Genomic DNA, 23,841 nt, shown 5'->3' with positions numbered 1-23,841 from the left:
AAGCTTTATTCATTTTCTACTGTAAACTGTGAGGGAAAGGAGAAAAGATTGTAGGCTCGATGGCCAACTGATCTTAGCAAGTTGATAAATTGTGCTTTTAGTGCATAGAGACAGGCTGCCCCTTGGTGTTTCAGCTCTAAGGAAGCAGATGATGCTGAGGTCATGAACGCACACGTTTAGGAGTGCTGGAAAGGAACTGCCCTTTTTTCCATTTTAGTTTGGTCTTAGGCAGTGTGAGATAGGTCATGCTTACACAGGTGACTCTAATAGCTCCTGTTACAGGGTGGTATGCACTCCTTCGCCACCCCACTCCCCCGGCAGGCTCTTGGTATCTTAAAAGTTGGGGGAAAGGGTCAGAAGTAAACATTAGCTTGAACTCCCTGTGCTAGCGCTTGTGTTTTAACTGGATGCCTTCCTGTGTGCCCCAGTACTTGCTGCTTCATGGCCAACGGCTGCAAGGATGTTGGCTGGATGATTCTGCCAAGCTGAGCAGCAGTGAAGGAGCGAGCATTGTACCTATTTAAGGAGGCAGCAGCCTTCGGTGTTTCTACCCCCCATACCTATTAAGAGGGACGGGACGGGACGTTCATGGCCGCTTGGCTCCCGCTGCAGCGAGCAGGTTGCACGTTACTCCTGGTGAACAGCGGGTTTGCTTTGCGGTCACGCCGCTGAGAAGTGACAGTCCCAGCGCGCAGAGGAGCTCTGAGCGGGGGGGCGGCCCCCCACGTGCATGGGCAGTGCCTGGGCGGGGGCAGTGCCGGGGAGGGGGGCAGGCCGGGCTGGCAGCCGGGGTGATTCTCCCTGTGCGGGGGGGAGGGAAGGGCCCTGGAGCGGAGTCCAGGGGAGGCGCCTCTAAGGGGCACAGGCCTTGCGGGTGGGGGGAGGAGCCGTGAGCGGGCGGCACCCACGGCGCGAGGCCGCAGGCTCGGGGAGGGGGTGGTGCCTGTGGCGGGAAAGGAGCCGGGGGCGGAGCTTGCCCTGCGGAGGAGGCGGAGCTTGTGGGCGGGCCTCCAGTAGGGAAGCGGAACGGGCTGGGCGCGGGGGCTGCTGGGAAGGGTTGGGATCAGCTGGGCCTGTACTTGGGGCCGCGGGGGCCCCGCGTGGGGGAGACGCAGCAGCAGCCTCCCGCCTGGCCGGCCCGGGGGCGCGGCTGAGGTGGCGCTACCAGCCCGCAGCGAGCGCGGAGAGCTGCCGCCATGCACGACGCCTTCGAGCCGGTGCCGATCCTGGAGAAGCTGCCGCTGCAGATAGACTGTCTGGCGGCCTGGGGTGAGCGGCGGGGCGGCTCCCGGGCTCTTCCCCGCGGGCCTTGGCCCCTCTCCCGGGGACCCCGCGGCGGCGTGAGTGGGGGCTGCGGACCCCGCGCGAAGGAGTCCCGGGGACCCCGCGGCGGGCGGGCTGGTCACCCGCTTGCCCCCGGGACCAGCGCCGAGCCCCGTCCCGCTTGGGACCCCGCGCCCTGACCGCTGTCGCTGAGCCTGCTGCCCCGGAGACCAGCGTCTCCAACCCCCCTGTGACACAGCGCCGCCGTCAGCCTCCCGGCGCGCTGCGGCTGTTCCCGTCCGCGGGGTTCCCCACGGGAAGGGCTCGAAGCTCTTTCTAAAAACACACGCTCCAGATTTTGTGGTGAATTTTGGGGTCTCTATAAACCACTTGTGTGACCCACCTTGAGCATGTGGGGTGACCAGATCGGGACAGTCCCGATTTTTGGGTCTTTTTCTTATGTAGGCTCCTATTACCCCCCCGCCCTCGTCACGATTTGCTGTCTGGTCACCCTAGGCTCAGGGCTACGGCCAGCGGGGATTGAGCCCCTGTTACAGGGAACAGAGAGAGTGGGGGTTGAAGTGGGATTTGTAGCATCCACCCATCAAAACTATTTTTTTTTTGAAGGGTAGTAGAAGTGACACACTTTGGTCTGTCTATGAGTCTGTTTTTTTAAACATTTGGGTGAACTGACTCATCTGGGTGCGCTCAGTTTCTATCAGTGTCTCTGACACTTGAATAGGTTTGTTTCTTGTGGGATGGAATTTTTTGTTCTGGTCTTGTTTTCTTTCTCCATTGTCTGTTAAGCGTGAGTGTGAATGGTAGAAAATGTGTTGTAGTATAGCACAAGAAGTGTCACTTTGCCTTGCCCTACCTGGTGTGTTTTATTTGTGAATAAACCATACTTTGTGTCTTAAATACAAAACAATCTGACCTGGTGGGTTAGAACTGTTACCTAAGGCTATGTGTATGCTATGGGACTACGGGCATAACTACAGCACCGTAGCTATGCTGATGAAAAGTCAGTGTAGATGCAATCTTTGCTGGCAGAAGGGGATTTTCCATTGGTGTAGGTAACCCCCCCCCCCCCCCCCAAGTGAGGTTAGCTAGGTTCATGGAAACATTTTTCCATTGAACTAGCAGCATCTACCCTGGGAGTTAGCTATGTTGCTCAGAGCTATGCCAACCTATGTTGACTCAAATTTTAAGTGTATATCAGACCTAAGTGACATTTAAAGTAACTATTATTACTGTAGATGGTGCAGTGAATACTTACAGTAGTATAAAATCTGAACTTTCATGATTTCCGCTATTTAAATCTGAAACTTCATGGTGGTGTAATTGTAGGCGTTGTGACCTGAAAAGGAGTCGTGGGGGGATTGCAAGGTTATTGTAGTGAGGGTTGTGGTACTGCTACCCTTGCTTCTGCACTGTTGCTGGCGGCAGCGCCGCCTTCAGGGTTGGGCAGCTGGAGAGCAGCAGCTGCTAGCTGAGATCCCAGCTTGGAAGGCAGAGCCTCCTCAAGCAGCAGCACAGAAGTAAGGACAGCATGTTATAGTATTGCCACCCTTACTTCTGAGCTGTTGCCTGCAGAGCTGGGCCCTCAGTAACAGCCGCCCAGCTCTGAAGGCAGTGCAGAAGTAAGGATGGCAATATCATGACTCCTCTAAAATAACCTTGCGAACTCCTCCACCCCCCCCCCCTTCAACTGCCTTTTGGGTCAGGACCTGCAATTTGAGAAACATTGGTCTCCCCTGTGAAATCTGTATAGTATGGGGTAAAAGCACACAAAAGACCAGATTTCACAGTCCATGACACGTTTTTCATGGCTGTAAATTTGGTAGGGCCCTAATTATGAGCAAGTAGGCTCCTGTGTCGGGGCTGTGTTTCATACTTCCTGATCCCTGGAAATGTTTGTTTCCCAAAACAAAGGTTATTCCATGTTTAAGCACTTCCTCTAGGACAGGAGTGGGCAAACTACAGCCCAGGGGTTGCATCCAGCCCTTCAGATGTCTTAATCCGGCCCTTGAGCTCCTGCCAGTGAGCGGGGGTCAGGGGCTTGCTCTGCGTGACTTCCGGAAGCAGCAGCACATTCACCCTCCGGCTCCTACGTGTACAGGCAGCCGGGGGCTCTGCACACTGCCCCCTCCCCAAGCACTGCCCCTGCAGCTCCCAATGGCTAGCAAACAGGGCCAATGGGAGCTGCAGGGATAGCACCTGCATATGGGGCAGCGCACAGAGCCGTCTGGGTGTGCCTCCACGTATGAGCTAGAGGGGGGACGAGCTGCTGCTTCTGGGAGCTGCTTGAGGTAAGCTCCGCCTGGAGCCTGCACCCCTTACCCCCTCCCAGCCTCTGAACCCATCGGTCCCACCCTCCTGCACCCCAGAGCCCACACCCCCTCCTGCACCCCACCCCCAATTTCATGAGCATTCATGGCCCACCATACAATTTCCATGCCCAGATGTGGCCCTTGGGCCAAAAAGTTTGCCTACCCCTGCTCTAGGGAAACAATGGAAGAGCCATGCATGTTCCCCAGCTGAAATTTGCCTTAGTATGTTTTGGACCATTCAACAATGGGCTTCAGTTTAAGACGATGAAGAATTTTCAGATTAATTTTAGCTGAGAGTCGTATTCTTATTGCTACTGATAAAATTCTCTTATCTTATAGAGGAATGGCTGCTCGTTGGCACCAAACAAGGACATCTTCTCCTTTACAGAATCAGAAAGGATATAGGTGAGCTTGTACAAACAAAGCCAAGCTTTTGTCCAATATTATGCCAATGTATCATTCTCAACTCTTCACTGACTCTAATAATACTGGTACCCTGGTACATTTAGTATACTAAACAGCAGACTGTCACCTATAGCTTCCGAAAATGTTTATACAGGGCCACTGCACTATGTACAGATCTTACTTTCCTTTCCTTCTTCTCTGTTTACTGTCTTATAGAGTTTACCATCTGCTTTAAAAATTACCCTTTCTCTCATGATTCCACCAAAGCTAATACTAATCTCTGAACTATAATGGTTTCCACATTTGTGTTTACAGTAAATTAGTGTAATGTGCATGAATACAATACTCACCATGCATAAACTCTAATAGAACCTAGTGAATAGATCAGATTGGCAATGCAGTAAAAGGGCAACTCAATTAAAAGGCGAGGCCCACCATCTTGATCAATATACATGATAAAATTAAACCTGGTTCAGAATCTTCATTCTAATCTAGACCAAAAAGTACTTCCCTCTCTGTCTTTTGAGGAAGCGGTCACAAGTGGCCTTTGTCCATTCTGGTGATGTCACAAAAAGTGCCTATTGTATTTAGAATCAGATATAAAATGACTCATGTTAAACAGATTTATATCTCAGCTATTTACCAGTTATAATGTGCAGAATGCTATACTATTAAGTGTACCTAATTTAATAGCTCATTGGATTAAAAAGTAAAAAGGTGTGGCACATCTGCCCCAAATTACACCTGCTCTCAGAAGGATGCTATTTCTGTTGTAGCCACTTGGATTACTAAACCCTAATTCCAGCTATTTTTCCCTAGCCTCCATAGGCAGTCTGTTTCAATAGATCATGCTGACTTGGGTTGCTAGTGTCTTTTGTCTCACTTGGTAAATTTCTCCCCCTTTTTGCATCAATACCAGGAGAGGTTACCTCATCAGAAAGTGGCTGTAAGTTTGTATCCATAAAACTCCTTTTAAACCCTTGTAGTGAAGTGTTTTATTCTTTGTCCATCTTGCAGTGATGTGCTTCCTGGAAATCTGAGTTGCTGGTATTTGATTGGCTGGGAAAAAAGGTGCTTTAGGGCTGTCTTCATAGCTTGGGGTTTTAAAATATTTAATTAAATTATATTAGGATCTGAGATTACAAGGCAAGGATTTAGATAATGATGGGACCTTCAGATTTGCTGACTTCATGAAGTTAAACCACATTTTTGGAATCCCCAGCTAGATATGTATGACAACCTCAGATCCCCCAAACTGTTTTTTAAGAAAAAGGAAGCACACACTTCTTACAAGACATGCAATCTTCTGGCATTAGCTGCTTAATTCGATATCTGCTATAATTTTGTGGGATTTAGAGTAAAGGTTTATGCAGTAATAAATCTAAAGGCAACTGTGATTTTTGTCACTCGTTAATCTCTGCTTGGTAGGTTGCAACAGATTTGAAGTGACACTAGAGAAATCCAACAAGAACTTCTCAAAAAAGATTCAGCAGGTAGGAAATGGCAGTTGTTGACATTGGGGAAAATTGCCAGTGTTTCCACTAAGAGGGTGCAATGTGAAATACTTTAATCTGGAATCTCCAGAAGGCTTTATTTTTTTTTTTAAAACAGTAAGCTTTGTTGGGAGTGGCACAGACTAGCCTAACTGTGCATTTGTCCACAGTCTCTTCCTGCAGTAGGAAGGAACTTGGTTTGGTGGTTACAGCAGATGACTTGGAGTTAGGACTCCTGGGTTCTTTTCCTGACTCACTGAATCACTGTGACCTCCAGCAAATCATATATATTTGTACGATGGAGATAATACATTGCTGTCTGACCTGGTGAGAGAATTAATGAAGTAAAGCACTTGATCGCCTTAGATGAAACATGCTATTAAAGTGCAAATATTGTTTTGGCTATTAGAGGCTGGAATCTAGAATAGCTGTTTACTGACTTGCTGTCAGTTTTATTACCATTTTAATTTTGATAGATGTGAGCACATTGAATGTATCACTGTAGTAGAGCACCTTGCCTTTTCACTGAAGAAGAACAATAGTTTTTAAGGAATCGTTTACATCCTTTTATTGGTAAGGCACCAGAACATGGTTAAATCTTGTTAAAGGGATCTATGTTGTTAAGCTTTCTCACTAGGAAAGGATATAAACAATGTAAGATAGCTTTATCAGACATTTCATGAGTATAGGTGCGGGATTGTACAGTAGCTGGAGGAATGCCACACAGAAAGTAATAGTAGCCCCATCTTCATTGCCTTATGTGGATAAATAAAACTATTTGCATAGACTAATTAAATCTCTATCCAAGTTGGGGGTTGGGGGGCAGGGAAGAGTGTTTGGCTTGTAGAGATGTTGCTTTATTACAATTCTCTTTTCAGATTCATGTTGTTTCCCAGTTTAAAATTCTGGTCAGTTTGTTAGGTAAGTGAAGAATATGTTTTAGTATTCAATTAATTCTTTTTTTGGTGCAATTACTTGGCTGAGCATGAACCCCGCTCCTCCCCTCCCCCCCCCAGTACAGACTATCCGTTTGTTGTACCGAGGAAAGTGAATAATTCACACTCTAAGGCTTATTCTTAAAACAGTTTGCCACCTTCTTGATTTGGGGTGGTCCTTCACACCTGCATGAGGGTCTAGTTGTTGAAAAGTCATTAGGTCTAGAATTCAGGCCTCTAATTTGCAGGGAAGTGTTAAGAAGCAGCTGGGCTACTCTTAAGCCAGTAAAGACATCTGGGGAATAGACCACTAATATTCAAATAACTTATGCAAGAATTTTGAGTACTGTATGTTGGGTGAACTTATTCTTGAATTATGATCTTCCTTGTCTCTTTTTACTTATGGTACAACTCCCTCCTTTTTGACCTCCAAGTCCCAGCTCTCCCGACTCCAGCATGTGTAGAATGCTGCTGCCTGCGTTCTCGTGCGTACAAAAACTTGACCACACCAGCTCCAACTTTCAACTCTATTCACCTCCCACAAATTTCAGGAGCCAGTTCAAAATGGTCTTTTTTTTTTTTTTTTTTAAATTGGTATATCTCCAATTATTCCCTATCTCCTAGAACTGGAAGGGACCTTGAAAGGTCATCGAGTCCAGCCCCCTGCCTTCACTAGCAGGACCAATTTTTGTCCCAGATCCCTAAGTGGCCCCCTCAAGGATTGAACTCACAACCCTGGGTTTAGCAGGCCAATGCTCAAACCACTGAGCTATCCCTCTTCCCATATATATAATATAAGAGCTTCCATCATGAACTTGCTGTGGCCTGCTTTCTCTTCTGTCCTACTTCCACTTTGTTTGCTTGTTAGCACCCATTCTTGGTTCCTTCATGCAGTCTTGCCACGGTTGGTGTGAGAGTCTTCTGCAACCCAGAAACCTTTTTGTCTCTGCCTCACTGATTGTTTTCAAATTGTCTGGGTGGGAAAAAACCCGTCCCCTTCCTATCCTGAAACACTTAATTTCTCTCACTAGTTTGGATCTGCTTTGTAAACATACTTAAATTTATAAAGTGTTTTGTGATAGTTTGTGTAAATTAAAAATGAGTTGCATGTTTTAAATTATTGAACAATAATTAGGAATTTTGTCTATAACAGAAAATAACATTTATGTCCACGACCTGTTGACATTTCAACAAATCACCACAGTCTCGAAGGCAAAAGGTGCATCTCTGTTCACCTGTGACTTACAGGTAAGTGGAGGCAGGTTAATGTTGCAAGCGTTCTGACAGTCTCATAACAAGGACTAACTTTCAAATTTCTCAGAGGGTTTCGTATGTTAAATTTAAAGTGAAAATAACGTTATATTATATGAGAAATTAGGAGATGTTGGGGTTCAGCACTTCTGAAAATCAGGCTGCTTATTTACCGGTACATGTTTAACAATGGACTTCACTCCAGGTACCAAGTTTTAAAAATGTTGGTCTTGGTCCCTCCCTCCACTTTGTAAGAGTACACTTGGTTGTAATTTTGGCCTTTCACCTATTGATTCAAGACTCAACTGAATTTTCATCCTAAGTGATGAGATTTTTAAAGGGTTCTTCAAGTGCTTTTTTCATTTGGAAGCTGTCCCCACCTTGGGACTTAAAATGGGGCTTACAAAGGTAATGGAACCACCATTTGAGTGATTCTTTGAATTTTCACTTCACCATCTTTCTCTGAAGATTGTTTCTGGTAATAATTACGTTAACCTAAAGTGTCTTGGAGACACTAATGGCTGATTCAATCTATATAATGTTCCATAAGGATAAGGTGGTCCTTCATCCGGGTCCTATGGTCTTATAAAAATGGTCTCTTATTTAGACGTAAATCAGTTCATCAATTTACCTGTACTTTGGTCCCCAAGCCTTGCTCATAGCTAGAGGAGACTTAAGTTGATGGTGTACCTCTAGTGCTTTGATTTACTCTTCACAGGGAGCTTGGTCTTTGTAATTAGGCAAGCTGAAACTTTTGCCCAGTGATAAACATTTTCTCATAATTATTTAGTCTTGGGCTTCTAGTGTTAACATACAGCTAATGCTAAATCTTACGAAACATGCAAATCCAAGCGTTACAAAGTGTCTTGTTATAATTGGGTGTAGTTTTTGTATGTGGGTGTCTGACATAGCATGTACTTGCAGTGGTGCTTCTTGTCAATAAACTGTTCTAATTAACTAGTATACAAAACATAGGCCCTTAGATCATATTTGTTCATTAATATGATCATGTCTCCCTTTCTTTGACTCCCTTGTTCTCCACTCCTTCACCATATAAGTGTCAAGCTTTTTGTCTTTACATTCAAGGTCCTGACTAATGCCAATTTCTAATGCTTATCTGTCCTTGTCTTTTTTCATATTGCCACAGTCCTTTCCACTTCACCAGTAATATTATTTTCCACCTGCTGTCTTTTTCTCCCACCCTGCTTAACTCCATGTGGAATCCCTCTTGGAGCTGATATGTAAGGCACTGCCCTCTCCATATTCATATTCCTACCATGATGCTGTCAAGCAATTAATTAACTAATGTTGAGGTGGAAGGGCAACTGGGGACAGCAGAACACCACTGACCACTTAGAGTAGGAGAAAAAGGTACAAACAACTTCTTTCTTGTTGACTGAAGGGTCTTGGGGAAAGACAGTGCCTTTGTTTGTTTGTACAGCACCTAGCACCTTGTGGGAGTTACAGGAAAAATAGTGGGAGTAGATGGCTAAATAGTGGGCAATGGGAATTGGTGGAATTCACCTCTTCAGATCTAGCTCAGGGTAATAGTGACTGAGCCATTACCATCTTGAAGGCTGGCTGGTTGACTACATGAAAGGGTTTGGTGCATCTTGTCCATGGGGAAATGGAATAGGTGTCCTTATTGCATAAACCACCATCACATTGTTCAGTCTCTGTAGAAAGGTCAGTCTATGCCTGTTCATTCAGTCTTTGGCCTTCTTCTGTATAGAGGCGGTCTCACCAAAATAAGGTTGACGTACAGTGGCAAGTGTGGGTAAGCTTATACTGCTGCTACCCAATTCAGTCTCCAGAGCTGTTATCCTGATAGCTTTCATTAACAGTAGAGTTCTTGATAAAAGACCTACTGTGGCCTAGATTTATCTTGCATTAATTTATTTCAGAATACATCTCAAAGGATCTTTCTTCTGGCCACATGCACATCTGAACTCAAGTTCAGCACCTTGATTGACATTCACTTTGGATTTGGCCCAGTGAGAAAATAGTCCATGGTGACCCGATGGGAGCATGAAAGTTTATTCAGCTGCAACTTAGCTCTTCCATTGGCCAGCTGTGCTATAGGTTTAGAATTATTTATGGCCCTATATTATCTTCCTTATTTACCTTCTAATCCTAATGCATGTAAGGCTGTCTGTTTTCACAGCACTCTGATACAGGGGAGGAGGTGCTGAGGATGTGCGTGGCAGTGCGGAAGAAGCTACAGCTGTATTTCTGGAAGGACAGGGAGTTCTATGAGCTACAGGTGAGTAGTGATTCCCACACCACTATGACTGTACGAGAGCCCTTGCCAGAGTATTAAATTGTTTTTAATACCCCAGTTTAATGAGCAGTATAATTCAGAATCAGTGCTGGGTTCTGCTTCCATGGTGCACTTGATAGTGCTGGTGCTGCATGGTTTAACAAAGAAGCAGCAATTGAAAGCAACGTGTTGATACCATTGAAATAATAGATTGGGAGCTAGATATGGTTAAAAATCACCAGGAACCAAATGACTGACTCCTTTCTTGAAGACGATAGGTAGTGATAGAAAGATACAATTTGTATACAATCCTAATTGTCCTCTGCATTCTAGCTCTGGTCCACTTTGAGACCCAGTTAAATAACTGTTCAGAAAGGTCACACTGTCTAGTTGCAGAATGCCCTGCTGCTGTGCAGAAAACTGGAGTTGGGACATTCTAGCTGAATGCTATCGTTCCCTGGGCAGGAAGGGTTGGGAGTGATTCTAAAGTAGACTTCACTTCTTAAACAGATATAGCCTGCCCTTTCCTGCAGCAAACATGTTAGTGAGAATTATTTTGCAGTCATATCTAATGTTTGAGGACCCTACTAGCTACAGAACTGCAATCTTAAAAGAAACCTTTCCTACTGTGTAAGAGTGAAGAAAGGGTTATGTGCTCAGTGTTACTGTACTGCCTCCCCCACAATTAAATATGAAACAAACTTTCCAGGCCACAGGTTAACAGGAGCCCTGGGAAGGCATAGTTAGCTCCTAAGGCAGCCAATGTGACTTATTTTCCTTTCATCCTTCAGGGGGACTTCAGTGTGCCGGATGTGCCCAAGTCTATGGCATGGTGTGAAAATTCTATCTGTGTAGGTTTCAAGAGAGACTATTATCTGATAAGGGTAAGAACAGGACTTTGAACTGAGTATGTAAGGGGATGTTAATCATTTTAGGGAGAGTACATAGACTGCTCCCAGGGAGGGAGGATTCAGAGTGTAACATAGACACTGTTTATCATAAAAATGTGCCATTTTTGACATGCTGTCTTTCAGCTTACACCTCCTTCCACAAAAGCATGCATGGTCCTTTAAATTGCCTGTCTTTCTGAAAGAAAAACACTATCTTGCTGTTGCAATAATGCCTAATATTAGTTTAACTGAATTAAATTAAGAACATTTTTTCATCTGGGCAGCACTTTAACTCCATTTCATAGTTTCCCTTTTGTTTGGTGTATTTACACCTCAACATAACAGGGTAAAATATTTTAAAGAACCTATTCAGTAGGGTTTTTTTTAAAGTGAGGTTATTCAAAGGGCAGAGCAACTTCACCAAAATTATTTTAGTCCTTTAGCTGAAATTAAACAGCTTCAATTTGACAACATCCCTTTAAATACCAAATTCATCCACTGTTAATTATTTCAGATTCCACAGCAGGGCTGAAGTGAAATAGTGCCTTCTATTTGTTGGTTAATTTGACAGAAACATTAACAATAAAGTCATAACTATTACCATTACTATAATTTTCCATCTTTATAATTTTATGCTGATACTTTAGGAAAATGGAGTCCATACCTATGGTACTGTCACTTAAATAAGGCTCATATATGAATGAGAAGGGAGTCCAAGGAAAATCCATGGACTACTGCACACTTTTACTGACATCAGTATTATCATGCTATACAGACTGTACGCCTTGGTGGCTAAATAACTGGATGATCTTGTTACAGTAGTCAATTAGCAATGGGAACAGGCTTCCTCAAATTAAGAGAAAAACACAAATTTATTTTTAAATTGCAATGCTAACAAGTAATATTTTGATACATACAAAAGATGACCTACAAATAGCCTTCAAAACTACCTTCATGTGTTAGTGGATATTTTGAGACTCATGTATCACTCTTTCCAAAAAATATGCTATAAAGTCTGTCTTTTCATCAAGTAGTCTTCTACAGTTTTGAGATGACAACTCCACAGTGAAAACTGAATGACCTTTTCACCTCCCCCTCTTCCTCTCACAGGTGGATGGAAAAGGCTCCATCAAAGAACTGTTCCCCACAGGGAAGCAGCTTGAACCATTGGTGGCTCCCTTAGCAGATGGAAAAGTTGCAGTTGGTCAAGATGATCTAACGGTAGTACTTAACGAAGAAGGGATTTGTACTCAGAAAGGTGCCTTGAATTGGACAGACATTCCCATAGCTATGGGTGAGAACTAGAAGTTGTTTTTCCTTGCTGTAACCCAACCAGGATTTGTCAGCTTTCTGTTCCTTATGAATGGAGCAGATTTAAGTTTACTAGCTTAATGTATGAGGCTTTGATTGTGTCGCACTGGTTTTATTACAATCATCTGAGTGCTAGCTAGCATGATCCATTGATTAGAGCAGAGAGGCATGGGTTATATTTCTGTCTCTACTTCCTTGCTCTCAACTTATGTGCCTTCAGTTTCTTTTTCAGTACAAGTTTCTTTTTCATTACAGTGGGGATAACCCCATCTTTGTAAAGTGATTTGAGATCTACAGATAAAAGACACTACGTATGTGCCACTTGTTTTTGTAATTTAAAACCTGATTTTTGGCTTTTGTGAGCAGTTGAGTACTGCAGAATTTGCATGTGATGAGAGAGAAGTGTCAAGGAAAACCCGGGGTGGGGGGGAGGATAGTAATGAATTGCTGTTAATTTCTATCATTAAGCTCATTGATGGATTTGAGGGATGAGTGAGAAGGGCATAATGTACTGAAAATTTCTGGAGAGAAGTTATGTAGTGAGTTGTGGCCCTTTCCGGGGTATATTGGAGAAATCTATCTGATGCATGCTTGTTCCATCTCCCAAACAGAACATCAGCCTCCATACATCATTGCGGTGCTACCAAGGTACGTGGAGATTCGCACTTTTGAACCCCGGCTGCTAGTGCAGAGTATTGAGCTGCAGAGACCACGCTTCATCACCTCCGGAGGGTACAAGAGCACTTCCTTTTTCATCTCTCCCTATGCCTAGTCTTTCTTCTTTGACAGCTTCTGTGTATTGTGCCCTTCCATACAATTTGAAATATAACTCTGGTAAACTAACACCATGAGTTCATCATCATGTTGTCTCTTCTCTGACCTATGGAGTCAGAAGTTGTCAACAGCTCATAGCCAGAACCTTAATAATCTGCCCCTCTTGCCCCTACACCATACTGTGTTGACCTTAGGGTTATGGGATAAGGGACACTGTTCTCTTGTGTTCTACTGCTTTCTTGCAACTAAATTCCTCTGTACCTCTCACAGCCCTCTTCACTCTGCAGTGGCTAGTATAGACAGAATACTTGTATCCTTATTGCTTAGTTATGTAACTTGTTTTGATTTAATCTAACCTGGTGATTTGGGGAGTATAACTGCCCTTTTTTTTGTTTTTGTTTTTGTAGAAGGCAGCTAGAAGCACTGACAAGTTTGCACAAAACTTTCTCTGGGAATTTTTTTAAAAAAAGACTTAAGATTAACAAAATGTGTCTGTGATTGTGGGGTGGGGGCTGGAGAGGCTCATGTTCTGAGCACAACACAGGGAGCTTAATTCTGTTCTGACTCCCTCCGACCTTGACTAAGCCACTTAAACACTTTCTCAGTTTCTCCATCTGTAAAGTAAAAGGTAATACTTACCTACCTCACATGGGTATTGAGGATTAATTGGGTGTTTAAGTTGCTCTGAATATGAAAAGTAGATGTTATTCAAGGCAGCATCACTTGACTTTGACAATAAATACATATAAACTGATCTCTCATGGCTTTCAAGGGCATAGTGGGGGTTCCCTTGCTCTCTAGTAGAACCTTCGATTCCTGTTTCAAGCTTGATTATTGGGGTGGCCGCAGTAGTGCCTTGATGACAAGCTTCTTGTGGAAATGGAATACTGTGACCCTTTACGAGGGTACCCAGGATTGTGAGGCACTTCACTGCTGCCCTTAGCGTGAAGTAGGCTTGTCTGTGTATGTGTGATCAGCTCGCTGAAACCATCACCAGCTTCTGAAAGCATAAGCACTAACTCCTAGGCCTCTGCAGATCTCACTTTCTCTGTACAGGTAGCAACAGGCACACCACAACCCCCAAATACTCAGTGTTCCCTGCAGCATCCAACCTCTATCCATTGAATACTCAGACTCACCCGGTCTGCTATTCCCAAACACCAGCTTCTAAGATTTAAACCAAGATGAGCACATTGCTTAACACTACTACACTTAAACTTATCCTTGTTTTCATTATAAATATATATATTATCAATGACTAGAGATTTAAGTAAATAATGAGTAAGAATATTGGAAACAAATGGTTACATATAAAACAAAATTGTAACGTGCTTTCTAGAGACTAATCTTAACTAACCAAATTAATCTCTTGTCCAAAGAAATTTCTCACTCAAAGTTCTCTTCAGTGTTTTCAGCCAAGCCAGGTTGAGACTCCTTTTGCATGAAGCAAAAGCGCTGTCCTTTTACTTCTTCAGTGAAGGGTGCCTGGGCATCCCTTTGTACCCCCAAATATACACAAGCTTTGATAAGCACGTCAAGATAAGAGTCTCTTCCTTTTAGTTCCTTTCTGAAGTTCTTTCTTGCAATCCAGCCACAGGTATCTAATTGCAGTGTAGACATACCCTGAGTGTCCTCAGGAATTCATAGTGGTTGTTGAATCGCTTTCTGTTGTGCCTTCACCACTATGTTGAGCAGGGAAAGGAGAACTTGAATAACCTCACCACTTCAGTATATCTGGTTAAGCCATGCATGTGTTAACCAGGATTGACTATTCTTGCAAGATGTGGGATAGAGTTCTTGGCTCACTATTACATCTTGGTAACCTGCCTTTTCTCTTCCAATTATAGTACAAATATTGTGTATGTGGCCAGCAATCATTTTGTTTGGCGTCTCCTTCCAGTCTCCATAGCAACCCAGATCCAGCAGCTTCTCCAAGACAAGCAGTTTGAATTGGCTCTGCAGTTGGCGGTAAGTTGTCTTCTTTAGTGGTGTGGGTGGAATACACTACTTGTATTGCTGGGTATAGAATCATGGGCCAGTCTCTATAGTCTGTTTGATAACTGCTGCCACTAAGCACTGTTCCAAGCCCTGAGGTCTTAACCTCCTTGATGTCCACTTCACACACACTCTCTAGTTCCTCTTGATTGACCCTTTAGCCGTTTAACAACTTCCTGTCTCCGGGCTCTACTCTGCTATCCAGTGCTGCCCATCCTTGACAAGCTGTCTGTTTTTAGAAGTTTAGGCGCTTTGGGTCATCTGTTCAATCCTGGATTTTCCCATTCTCTTCAATGAATTTCAAGCTCAACACTGTCAATGTTTTTCTTCTCCGTTCTCTTTATATTTAAGCACAAGAATTCTTCCTATTATTCCTGGGTTTGTATTTGTGTAGGAAATGAAAGATGATTCAGATAGTGAAAAGCAACAACAGATTCATCACATTAAGAACCTTTATGCCTTTAACCTCTTCTGCCAGAAGCGCTTCGATGAATCCATGCAGGTTTTTGCCAAGCTCGGTACAGGTAACTTGGTATAGCCTGGGGTTGGAGAATGTGGGTGAGAGGAGACTACAGTAAATCTCACCAGAAATTGATGCTGGTGCTGAACTTGATTTAGTTTGAGAACAAGTAGTGTTGTCTTGTGCAGCCCAAAGATTAGTTTGTTGGTTAGACGCTGGAACCCCCCCCCCGCCACTCCACAAAAAGTGTCGCAGGTTGGAATAGAAGTATAAGGGGCATCTGTACGCTTGCCCGTTCCTTCACTCTGAGGTATGAGCACCAGCCACTGCTAAAAATCAGTGAGCCCCTATCTGTTTTTCTGCTTGATGGACATTTCATGGAATGGAGTAAGAATGAAGTGACTGAATGTCAAAAGTTCCTGAATAGTCAATTTTCAGCTGAAGACATGACTTTCAGTGAGTCTTAAGCACCTAAGTCATTTTTGGGAGTTAGGACCTTTTGAAATCTACTCCTGGGACCAGAGGAACAGATCAGGAGCCAGGAGGGTCCTAAATTCTAATCTAAGTAATGAACTTTAGAGTTCGTAAACTGTGTGACACTGATACTCATTAGTAATGGGAACTGCTGGTCAGGTCTGTCCTTGTAATCTTTTCAGAAGCTCATTGGATTTATTACAACGGTGTCTCGTTCTAGGAGCCTTTTGCAACCAGCAGTATTACTAATTCACAGTCCTGCCATTGAATCTCATTATTAGTGCTGGGATTCTGCACTAAGCTGTAGCAACAGAATGAATATTGTGGGTCGGGGAAGGCATGAACTTACTAGTTCTGCTCCAGCTCTGTCTGTCTCCCCCTTGCCTCACTTAACTTCTTCCATTTCCTCGTGTGTAAAATGGGGATACTTCATTAGTGATTTAATAGTGTAGAGACAATTATTTTTAAAGCACCAGGAAGATGAAACTACTAAGTGTTGGGGGTTTGTCTATGATCAACTGCACTTATTACTGGAAAGCTATATAATACTGGTATTTTGAAAAACAAGATGCTATGAAACTTACAAATACCGTTTGTTTTTTTGCTTAGATCCCACTCATGTGATGGGTCTGTATCCTGACTTGCTGCCCACTGATTACAGGAAACAATTGCAGTATCCTAATCCTCTGCCTGTGCTCTCTGGGGCTGAGCTGGAGAAAGCACACTTAGCACTCATAGACTATCTAACTCAGGTAAATGCTGTTAATATGTATCTCTAGGGAATTTGGCTTCTGATGCCCAGCCCTGACCCGGTGACTTCAGTAAGGGGGCATTGCATAGCAGGGAGATGTGTCAGAAGAATACAGTGCTGGATTTGGAGCATACCCCAAATGTATCTGGTAGCTATGCTTTCCCTCTCACTGGTTCCCATGGACTACTATACTATTCTCTCCCTTGAAGCCTTCTGCATAATAGACTGAATGGATAGCTCGTGTCTCTACTTATATTTTTGCTGAATAAAAATTAAACTTCTTTGTTGATTTTAAGAAATTGGAACGCTGTTTAATGCCTCTAGCTTTTAAAAAAAGTCTCCATTCATGCTCGCTATTTTGAGGGTTTCCTTCACTTTTTTTTCTTAACTTTACAACATTCAAATGTCAAATTGGCCCTTTTTTGGATTTCTTAATAAATATGAACATATTTATTAAGACAAAGTGGGTATTCACCCACGAAAGCTCATGCTCCTATATGTCTGTTAGTCTATAAGGTGCCACAGGACTCTTTGCTGCTTTTACATGAAGATTTATTTACCTTTATTACAGTGAACAAGTTGGCAGTAAACATTTTAAAAAAATACACACTGAATCTTTCTGGGGAGCCAAAAATAGATGGTTTTAATATGTCTGAAAATTATTGTTAGATATTTGTGTAACATAGGACTAAAGCAATGGACAAGAGAGCTATTAAGTGAGCATTCTGATAGTCAAATTAATGCTGCAAAGCTCATCTGTTTTCTTGGGACTAGGAGACATGCTGGGATGAGAATCAATTGATGAGTTTAGTTGCAATATAATGAATTTACAGGGTAGTTTTCAGATCTTTGAGTAGATGTAACAGTGTATTCCACTTAGTTTTATGTTTGCACAGTACACCGGCGCTGGAGAATTTTGCCTAACAGTACCTGTAGAGTGGTGATGGGGCTTGTGCCACATGTCCATAGTCCCTCCCCTGGCTATATGAGAGGATGGCACCACCTTGACTTTCCTCAGTTCCTTCTTACCGCCTTTGGCTGGAGTCAGGAACCACACAGACGTCCAGCCTTGGAACCTCTATTTCTTAGTGACTTTTTTAGTTATATAGTTAATTAGTGTTAGCTTTCGTTTAAGTATTTTTCTGGTAGTGGTCTCACCAGGATTTAAACACTGTGCAGAGGAGCAATCTCCAACGATCCTCATGCACGGTGCTTGCTGTGCTTTAGCTACTAATACCCTGTCTCTACCAGTGGCTTCCATGCAATCTGGGACACTTCTTGCTTGCAGAGGTACAACTCTTCATCTTGTTCTAAAACAAAATCACTGGGCAGGTCTGTACCTGTGACAGGCCCAGGCACTGGTGGAGTCTTCCCGGCACAAAGCCTCCAGAGTTGTCCAGGTCCATCAGTCCTGGAGCTGGATCCATCTCGGGCACGGTTAACTGCTTCATCTTCGTCCCTGGACAATTCCATGGTGCCTAGTTCTTCCTCTCCTTCGGTACCAGAGGATTTCAAGACCTACCAGGGCCTCTTGTGATGTGTGGCTGCTTCCCTAGCTATTCAAGCAGAGTTCCTGCAGGCAAATACCCATAAGCTGTTGGATATCCTGCAGCTGTCTGCCCCTGGGAGGGTCACCCTCTATATTAATGATGTCCTCTGAGAGCCTGCTAATGTTCTCTGAAACATGCTGGCTTTGATAGCACCAACTGCAGAGCACATGGAGAAGTACTATTTCATACTGGTGCAGGGATTTGAGAGTTTTTACTCTTATCCGGCCCCAAATTCCCTGGTCGTAACTGCAATGAATGATAGAGCTCGGCAGGGCAGATTTAAGTCCACTCCCAGGCATAAGGACTCTAAACCAGGGGTCCCCAACCCGCGGACCGGTACTGGTCCGCGGCCTGTTAGGAACCGGGCCGCAAACCGACCCCTAGCACATCAAGCGGCGTGTCTCCGGCGGGGCACCTGAGCCCCGCCCCCTCAGAGCCGCGTGGTGAGGGGGCGGGGCTGCGAGCTCCAGGCTGAGCTCAGCTGCCTCCGCTCGGTGTGGAGCTCCCAGCCCCGCCCCCTCACCACGCGGCTCTGAGCGGGACGGAGCTCAGGCCCCGCTGGAGGCACGCTGCTGCTGTTCCGGCGAGGCTCCGGGTGAGGAGGGAGCAGGGGGTAAGAGGCTGGGGCCAGGGGGGTTGGCTAAGGGGCAGGGAGTCCTGGGGACAGTCAGGGCAAAGAGAGGGGGCGGAGGTTGGGGGGGGGCCGTCGGGGCAGGGAATGGGGGGGGTTGGATTGTGGGTGTTCCGGGGGGGTCTGTCAGGACTCAGTGGGGGGGGCAGTCAGGGGACAGGGAGCAGGGGTGGGGTCCCAGGGTGGTGGGGGTCTCTGGGGGATGGTGAGGGGACAAGGAGCAGGATGGGTCGGGGATTCTGAGGGGGGCGGGCAGTCGGGGGGGCAGGAAGTGGGTAGGGGTCAGATAGGGGGCAGGGTTCCCACTAATTCTGCATTATGGTCAGTTGTATAATTATTTCATTATATATTACCATAATAATAGAAATAAAAGTACAAAAATAAATGTAATGCGCTTGAATCGTCCCAAAACCATCCCACAGGTCTGCGGAAATTTTTTTTTCTACGAAACCGGTCCCTGGTGCCAAAAAGGTTGGGGACCGCTGCTCTAAACAAATGGACCTGATGGGTAGGAAGATTTACACCTTCTCTTCCTTGCAGATGTGTGTTGCTAATCAGCAGCCATTGCTGTCCAAATATGATTTTTGTGAACTGGACGGCTGTGTCTAAGATTGCAGGCCAGCTGCCTGAAGCCTTGAGAGAGGAATTTTTGGCCTTTATCACTGAACGATGCTGGGTGGCTAAGACTTTGTTGGAGTCCATGCTGAATGTTGTGGCTACTTTGGCCAGAGTGGCCTCAGCGGTGACCATGAGAAGGGTGTCTCGGCTGCAGAATTTGGGCACTACTCCTGATGTGCAACAAGCCATAGGGGATTTGCCTTTTGGTGGCCTAGTGCTTTTTTTGGACAAAATGGATGACTGCATTCCTTCAAGGACTTTAGGGATACATTACGTTCTTTGGGGGTGTACACACTGGCAGTGCAGAAGCACCACTTCAGTGATCAGCAGCAGCAGTATTGTCTGCCGCACAAACTTGGTCAGCCTTTCCTTCCTCCAAGACAGTGGGGTTACCCCAGAAAGTGGCATAGGTCCCAGAGGAAGAGGCATTTGGCTCAGGGGTTTGGCCAGTCCACGTGCCTTCCCCAGGCATCCCCCAACGACCCATTTTGACTCCTTGGTCTGGGACAGTGTTCTGGTCATTGCTCCCTTCTCCCTGTCCTCTGATTTGGGGACAGGCTGGCTCGCTTTCACAATGCTTGGGACTCGATCACAGCTGGGTCCTAAGCATAATCAGATTGGGCTATGCCATCCAGTTCCTTCCATTCCCCCCCACCCCCTCTTCAGGGATCCCTCTCACAAGATGCTCTACTGGCTTTGGGAGCAGTGAAGCGGGTTCTCCTAGAACACTGGGGTCAGGGCTTCTATTCCCAGTACTCTCTGGTGCCCATATCCAAGGGAGAGGTAAGACCCATTCTTGATATTTGTGGCCTTGACAAGTATCAGATACTTGAGGTTCTCAATGGTCACTATCGACCATCTTCCCCGTGTTGTCTCAGAATGACTGGCTTGCTGTTAAGGACCTTCAGGATACCTGCTTTCCTGTGGCAATTCTACTGAGCCACAGAAAATTCCTTCGATTAGTCGAAGCAGAGCTCCATTTTCAGTATATGGTGTTTCCCTTCATTCTCTCTTCAGGTGTTTTTACCAAATGCATGGTTGTGGTGACTGCATACCTCAGGAGGTAAAGAATCCACATCTCCCCATATTTGAATAATTGGCTACTAAGAGGCAAGTCCAGCGAGGAAATCCTTTCTTATGTCAACACTACACTGCGCTTGTTAGACCTTCTGGTCTCATCCTAAATGCCAGGAAGTCATCTTTGGTGTTCACTCAGAAAATTGGGACCCTAATAGATTACAAGTTTCAGAGCATTTTTGCTGACTGATCACTTTTAGGTGATTTGCCACCTGTTTCTCAGTCAGCGATGTCAGCCTGGATGTGCCTGAGGCTCTTGAGCTGTGTGTCTGCTTACACACAGGTGGTCCAGTTTGCAAGGTTGTGTCTTCGCCCCCGTCAAAAGTAGCTCAGAACAGCTTACTGACAGATTGTTCACTCTTTGGACAGATTGGTCCATCTCCCTCCATTGGTCCTGGACTCAGTGCAGTGCTTGATGCTTTCCAAGAGTGTTTATCAGGGCATTCCCTTCATCCGGCCCTTACCAACAAAACGGTTGTCACTCATGTCTCCCTGATGGGCTGGGGAGTGCATCTAGGATTGCTGCAAGTTCAAGGTCTGAGGTTGGAGCAGGAATCCACTGCCTATCAATGTGCTGGAGCTTTGGGCCATCTATAATGCATGCCATGCTTTTCTGGACCATTATAGAGGCTTAGTGCAGTGGTTCTCAAACTTTTGTACTGGTGACCCCTTTCAAATAGCAAGCCTCTGAGTATGATTTATAAATTAAAAACACTTTTAAATATATTTAAAACCATTATAAATGCTGGAGGTGAAGTGGGGTTTGGGGTGGAGGCTGACAGCTCGCGACCCACCCCATGTAATAACCTCGTGACCACCTAAGCGGTCCCAACCCCCAGTTTGAGAACTCCTGACTTAGTGGTTCACATACATCATCGTGGTGGTATTGTCACTATTATGTTAACAAACAAGGGGGAACATTCTCCAGGATGCTATGCCAAGAGGCAATCAGCTTTTGGCAGTTCTGCATTAAGGAGAGTATTATTCTGATAACTGACCACTTACTTGGGGTCCAGAATCATCTTACTCACCATCTCAGCAGGTATTCTTCCCTGAGTCAAATAACCCGGAAGATACTTGCCTTAGTGACTATCTTTGCAGCTTGGGGCATTCCGATGATCAATCTGTTTGCTACAAGGGAGAAAGGAAACATCTGTTGTTTTCTCTAAGGGAGCCTCAATCTGGGCTCCGTGTCTGATGCTTTCCATCTCAGCTGGCAGTTCTCTTTTGTATGCTTTTCCCTGATCCTGCTCATCCCAGAGGTTATCCTCAAGCTAAAGGTGGACCTGGCCAAGCTCATTCTCATAGCTCCGGCGTGGCCGAGACAGTGCTGGTTCTCCAACTTTCTTGCACTGTCAGTTCAGCCTCCCATACCCCTTCTCCTCCATCCCGTCCTACTCTCACAGAATCATGATCACACCTTACCAACCAAATAGCTTTCTTTGACAGGGTAATAAGTCTTGTAGATAGGGAGGAAGAGGTAGACGTGGTATATCTTGACTTTATTAAGGCCTTTGATACTGTCTCTCTTGACCTCGTAAACAAGGTAGGAAAATACAACCTAGATGGAGCTTCTATAAGGTGGGTGCAGAACTACTTTCTGGGAATGGTTTTCCAACCAGTTATCATTGGTTCACAGTCAAGCTGGAAGGGCATAATGAGTGGGGTCTAGCAGGGATCAGTTTTAGGTCTGGTTCTGTTCAATATCTTCATTAATGATTTAGATAACAGCATACAGCGTACACTTATAAAGTTTGTAGACGTTACCAAGTTGGGAGGGGTTGCAAGTGCTTTTGAGGATAGGATTAAAATTCAAAACGATCTGGACAAACTGGAGAAATGGTCTGAAGTAAATAGGATGAAATTCAATAAAGACATGCAAAGTACTGCACTTAGGCAGGAACAATCAGTTGCACACATACAAAATGGGAAATGACTGCCTAGGAAGGTGTACTGCAGAAAGGTTTCTGGGGGTCATAATGGACCACAAGCTAAATGAGTCAACAGCGTAACACTGTTGTCCTCTTTCCCCCCCCCCCCCAAATGCAAATATCATTCTGGGATGCATTAGCAGGAGTGTTGTAAGCAGGACATGAAGGTAATTCTTCCGCTCTACTCCACGCTGACTCAGTCTCAATTGGAGTATTGTGTCCAGTTCTGGGCACCACATTTCAGGAAAAATGGGGACAAATTGGAGAAAGTCCAGAGAAGAGCAACAAGAATGATTAAAGGTCTAGATAACATGACCTATGAGGGAAGATTGAAAAAATTTGGGTTTTAGTCTGGAGAAGAGAAGACTGAGAGGGGAGACGTAATAGTTTTCAAGTACATAAATGGTTGTTACAAGGAGGAGGGAGAAAAATGGTTCTTGTTAACCTCTGAGGATAGGACAAGAAGCAATGGGCTTAATTTAAACTGTCATGGGATAGGTCCTCTTATGGATTGGTAACTGGTTAAAAGATAGGAAACAAAGGGTGGGAATAAATGGTCAGTTTTCAGAATAGAGAGAAGTAAATAGTGGTGTCCCCCAGGGGTCTGTACTGGGACCAGTCCTGTTCAACATACTCACAAATGATCTGGAAAAAGGGGTAAACAGTGAGGGGACAATATTTGCAGATAGTTAAATCCCAGGCAGACTGCGAATTGCTACAAAAGGATCTCTCAAAACTGGGTGACTGGGCAACAAAATGGCAGATGAAATTCAATGTTAAGTTCAAAATAATGCACATGGGAAAACCTAACCCCAACTACACATATAAAATGATGGGGGTCTAAAGTAGCTGTTATCACTCAAGAAAGAGATCTTGGAGTCATTGTGGATAGTTCTCTGAAAACATCCACTCAATGTGCAGCAGCAGTCAAAAAACCTAGCAAAATGTGGGGAGTCATTAAGAAGGGGATAGATAAGAGAGAAAATATCCTATTGCTTCTGTATAAATCCATGGTATACCCACATCTTGAATACTGCATCCAGATGTGGTCGCCCATCTCTAAAAAGATACAGTATATTGGAATTGGAAAAGATTCAGAAAAGGGCAACAAAACGATTAGGAGTATGAAACGGCTTCTGTGTGAGGAGAGATTAATAAGACTGGGACTTCTCAGCTTGGAAAAGAGATTATTAAGGGGGGATATGATAGTAGGTCTATAAAAACATGACTGGTTTGGAGAAAGGAAGTGTTAAATAGGGAAGTGTTATTTACTCCTTCTCATAACACACCAACTAGGGGTCACCAAATGAAATTAATAAGCAGCAGTTCTAAAACAAACAAAAGGAAGAATTTCGTCACACGAAGCACAGTCAACCTGTGGAACTCCTTCACAACATCCTCTGGTAAGGCCAAGACTATAACAGGATTCAAAAAGGAACTAG

General features: G+C 44.6%; 1 protein-coding gene across 2 annotated transcripts in view; it reads left to right on the top strand.

Annotated features, from left to right (window-relative positions):
- The first annotated feature begins 1,049 nt into the window (after positions 1–1,049).
- Positions 1,050–23,841, top strand: part of VPS39 (VPS39 subunit of HOPS complex) — a 42,265-nt gene continuing 19,473 nt past the window's right edge. The window contains exons 1-13 of one of the 2 annotated variants that reach the window (XM_045014820.1): positions 1,050–1,269; positions 3,933–3,998; positions 5,427–5,491; positions 6,370–6,412; positions 6,861–6,911; positions 7,580–7,674; positions 9,842–9,940; positions 10,729–10,821; positions 11,938–12,121; positions 12,750–12,870; positions 14,760–14,880; positions 15,302–15,431; positions 16,451–16,593. In XM_045014820.1, coding sequence (XP_044870755.1) covers positions 1,197–1,269; positions 3,933–3,998; positions 5,427–5,491; positions 6,370–6,412; positions 6,861–6,911; positions 7,580–7,674; positions 9,842–9,940; positions 10,729–10,821; positions 11,938–12,121; positions 12,750–12,870; positions 14,760–14,880; positions 15,302–15,431; positions 16,451–16,593 — 1,284 coding nt within the window. In that variant the 5' untranslated portion in view covers positions 1,050–1,196. The remainder of the gene's footprint in view (positions 1,270–3,932; positions 3,999–5,426; positions 5,492–6,369; positions 6,413–6,860; positions 6,912–7,579; positions 7,675–9,841; positions 9,941–10,728; positions 10,822–11,937; positions 12,122–12,749; positions 12,871–14,759; positions 14,881–15,301; positions 15,432–16,450; positions 16,594–23,841) is intronic. The other variant, XM_045014821.1, reaches the window with a different exon arrangement.

This window comes from Mauremys mutica, chromosome 4 (genome assembly GCF_020497125.1).
Source record: "Mauremys mutica isolate MM-2020 ecotype Southern chromosome 4, ASM2049712v1, whole genome shotgun sequence".
In the NCBI taxonomy this organism is placed as follows: domain Eukaryota; kingdom Metazoa; phylum Chordata; order Testudines; family Geoemydidae; genus Mauremys; species Mauremys mutica.
The sequence above is the reverse complement of the archived record's forward strand: the minus strand, read 5'-3'. Positions and strand labels throughout refer to the sequence as shown.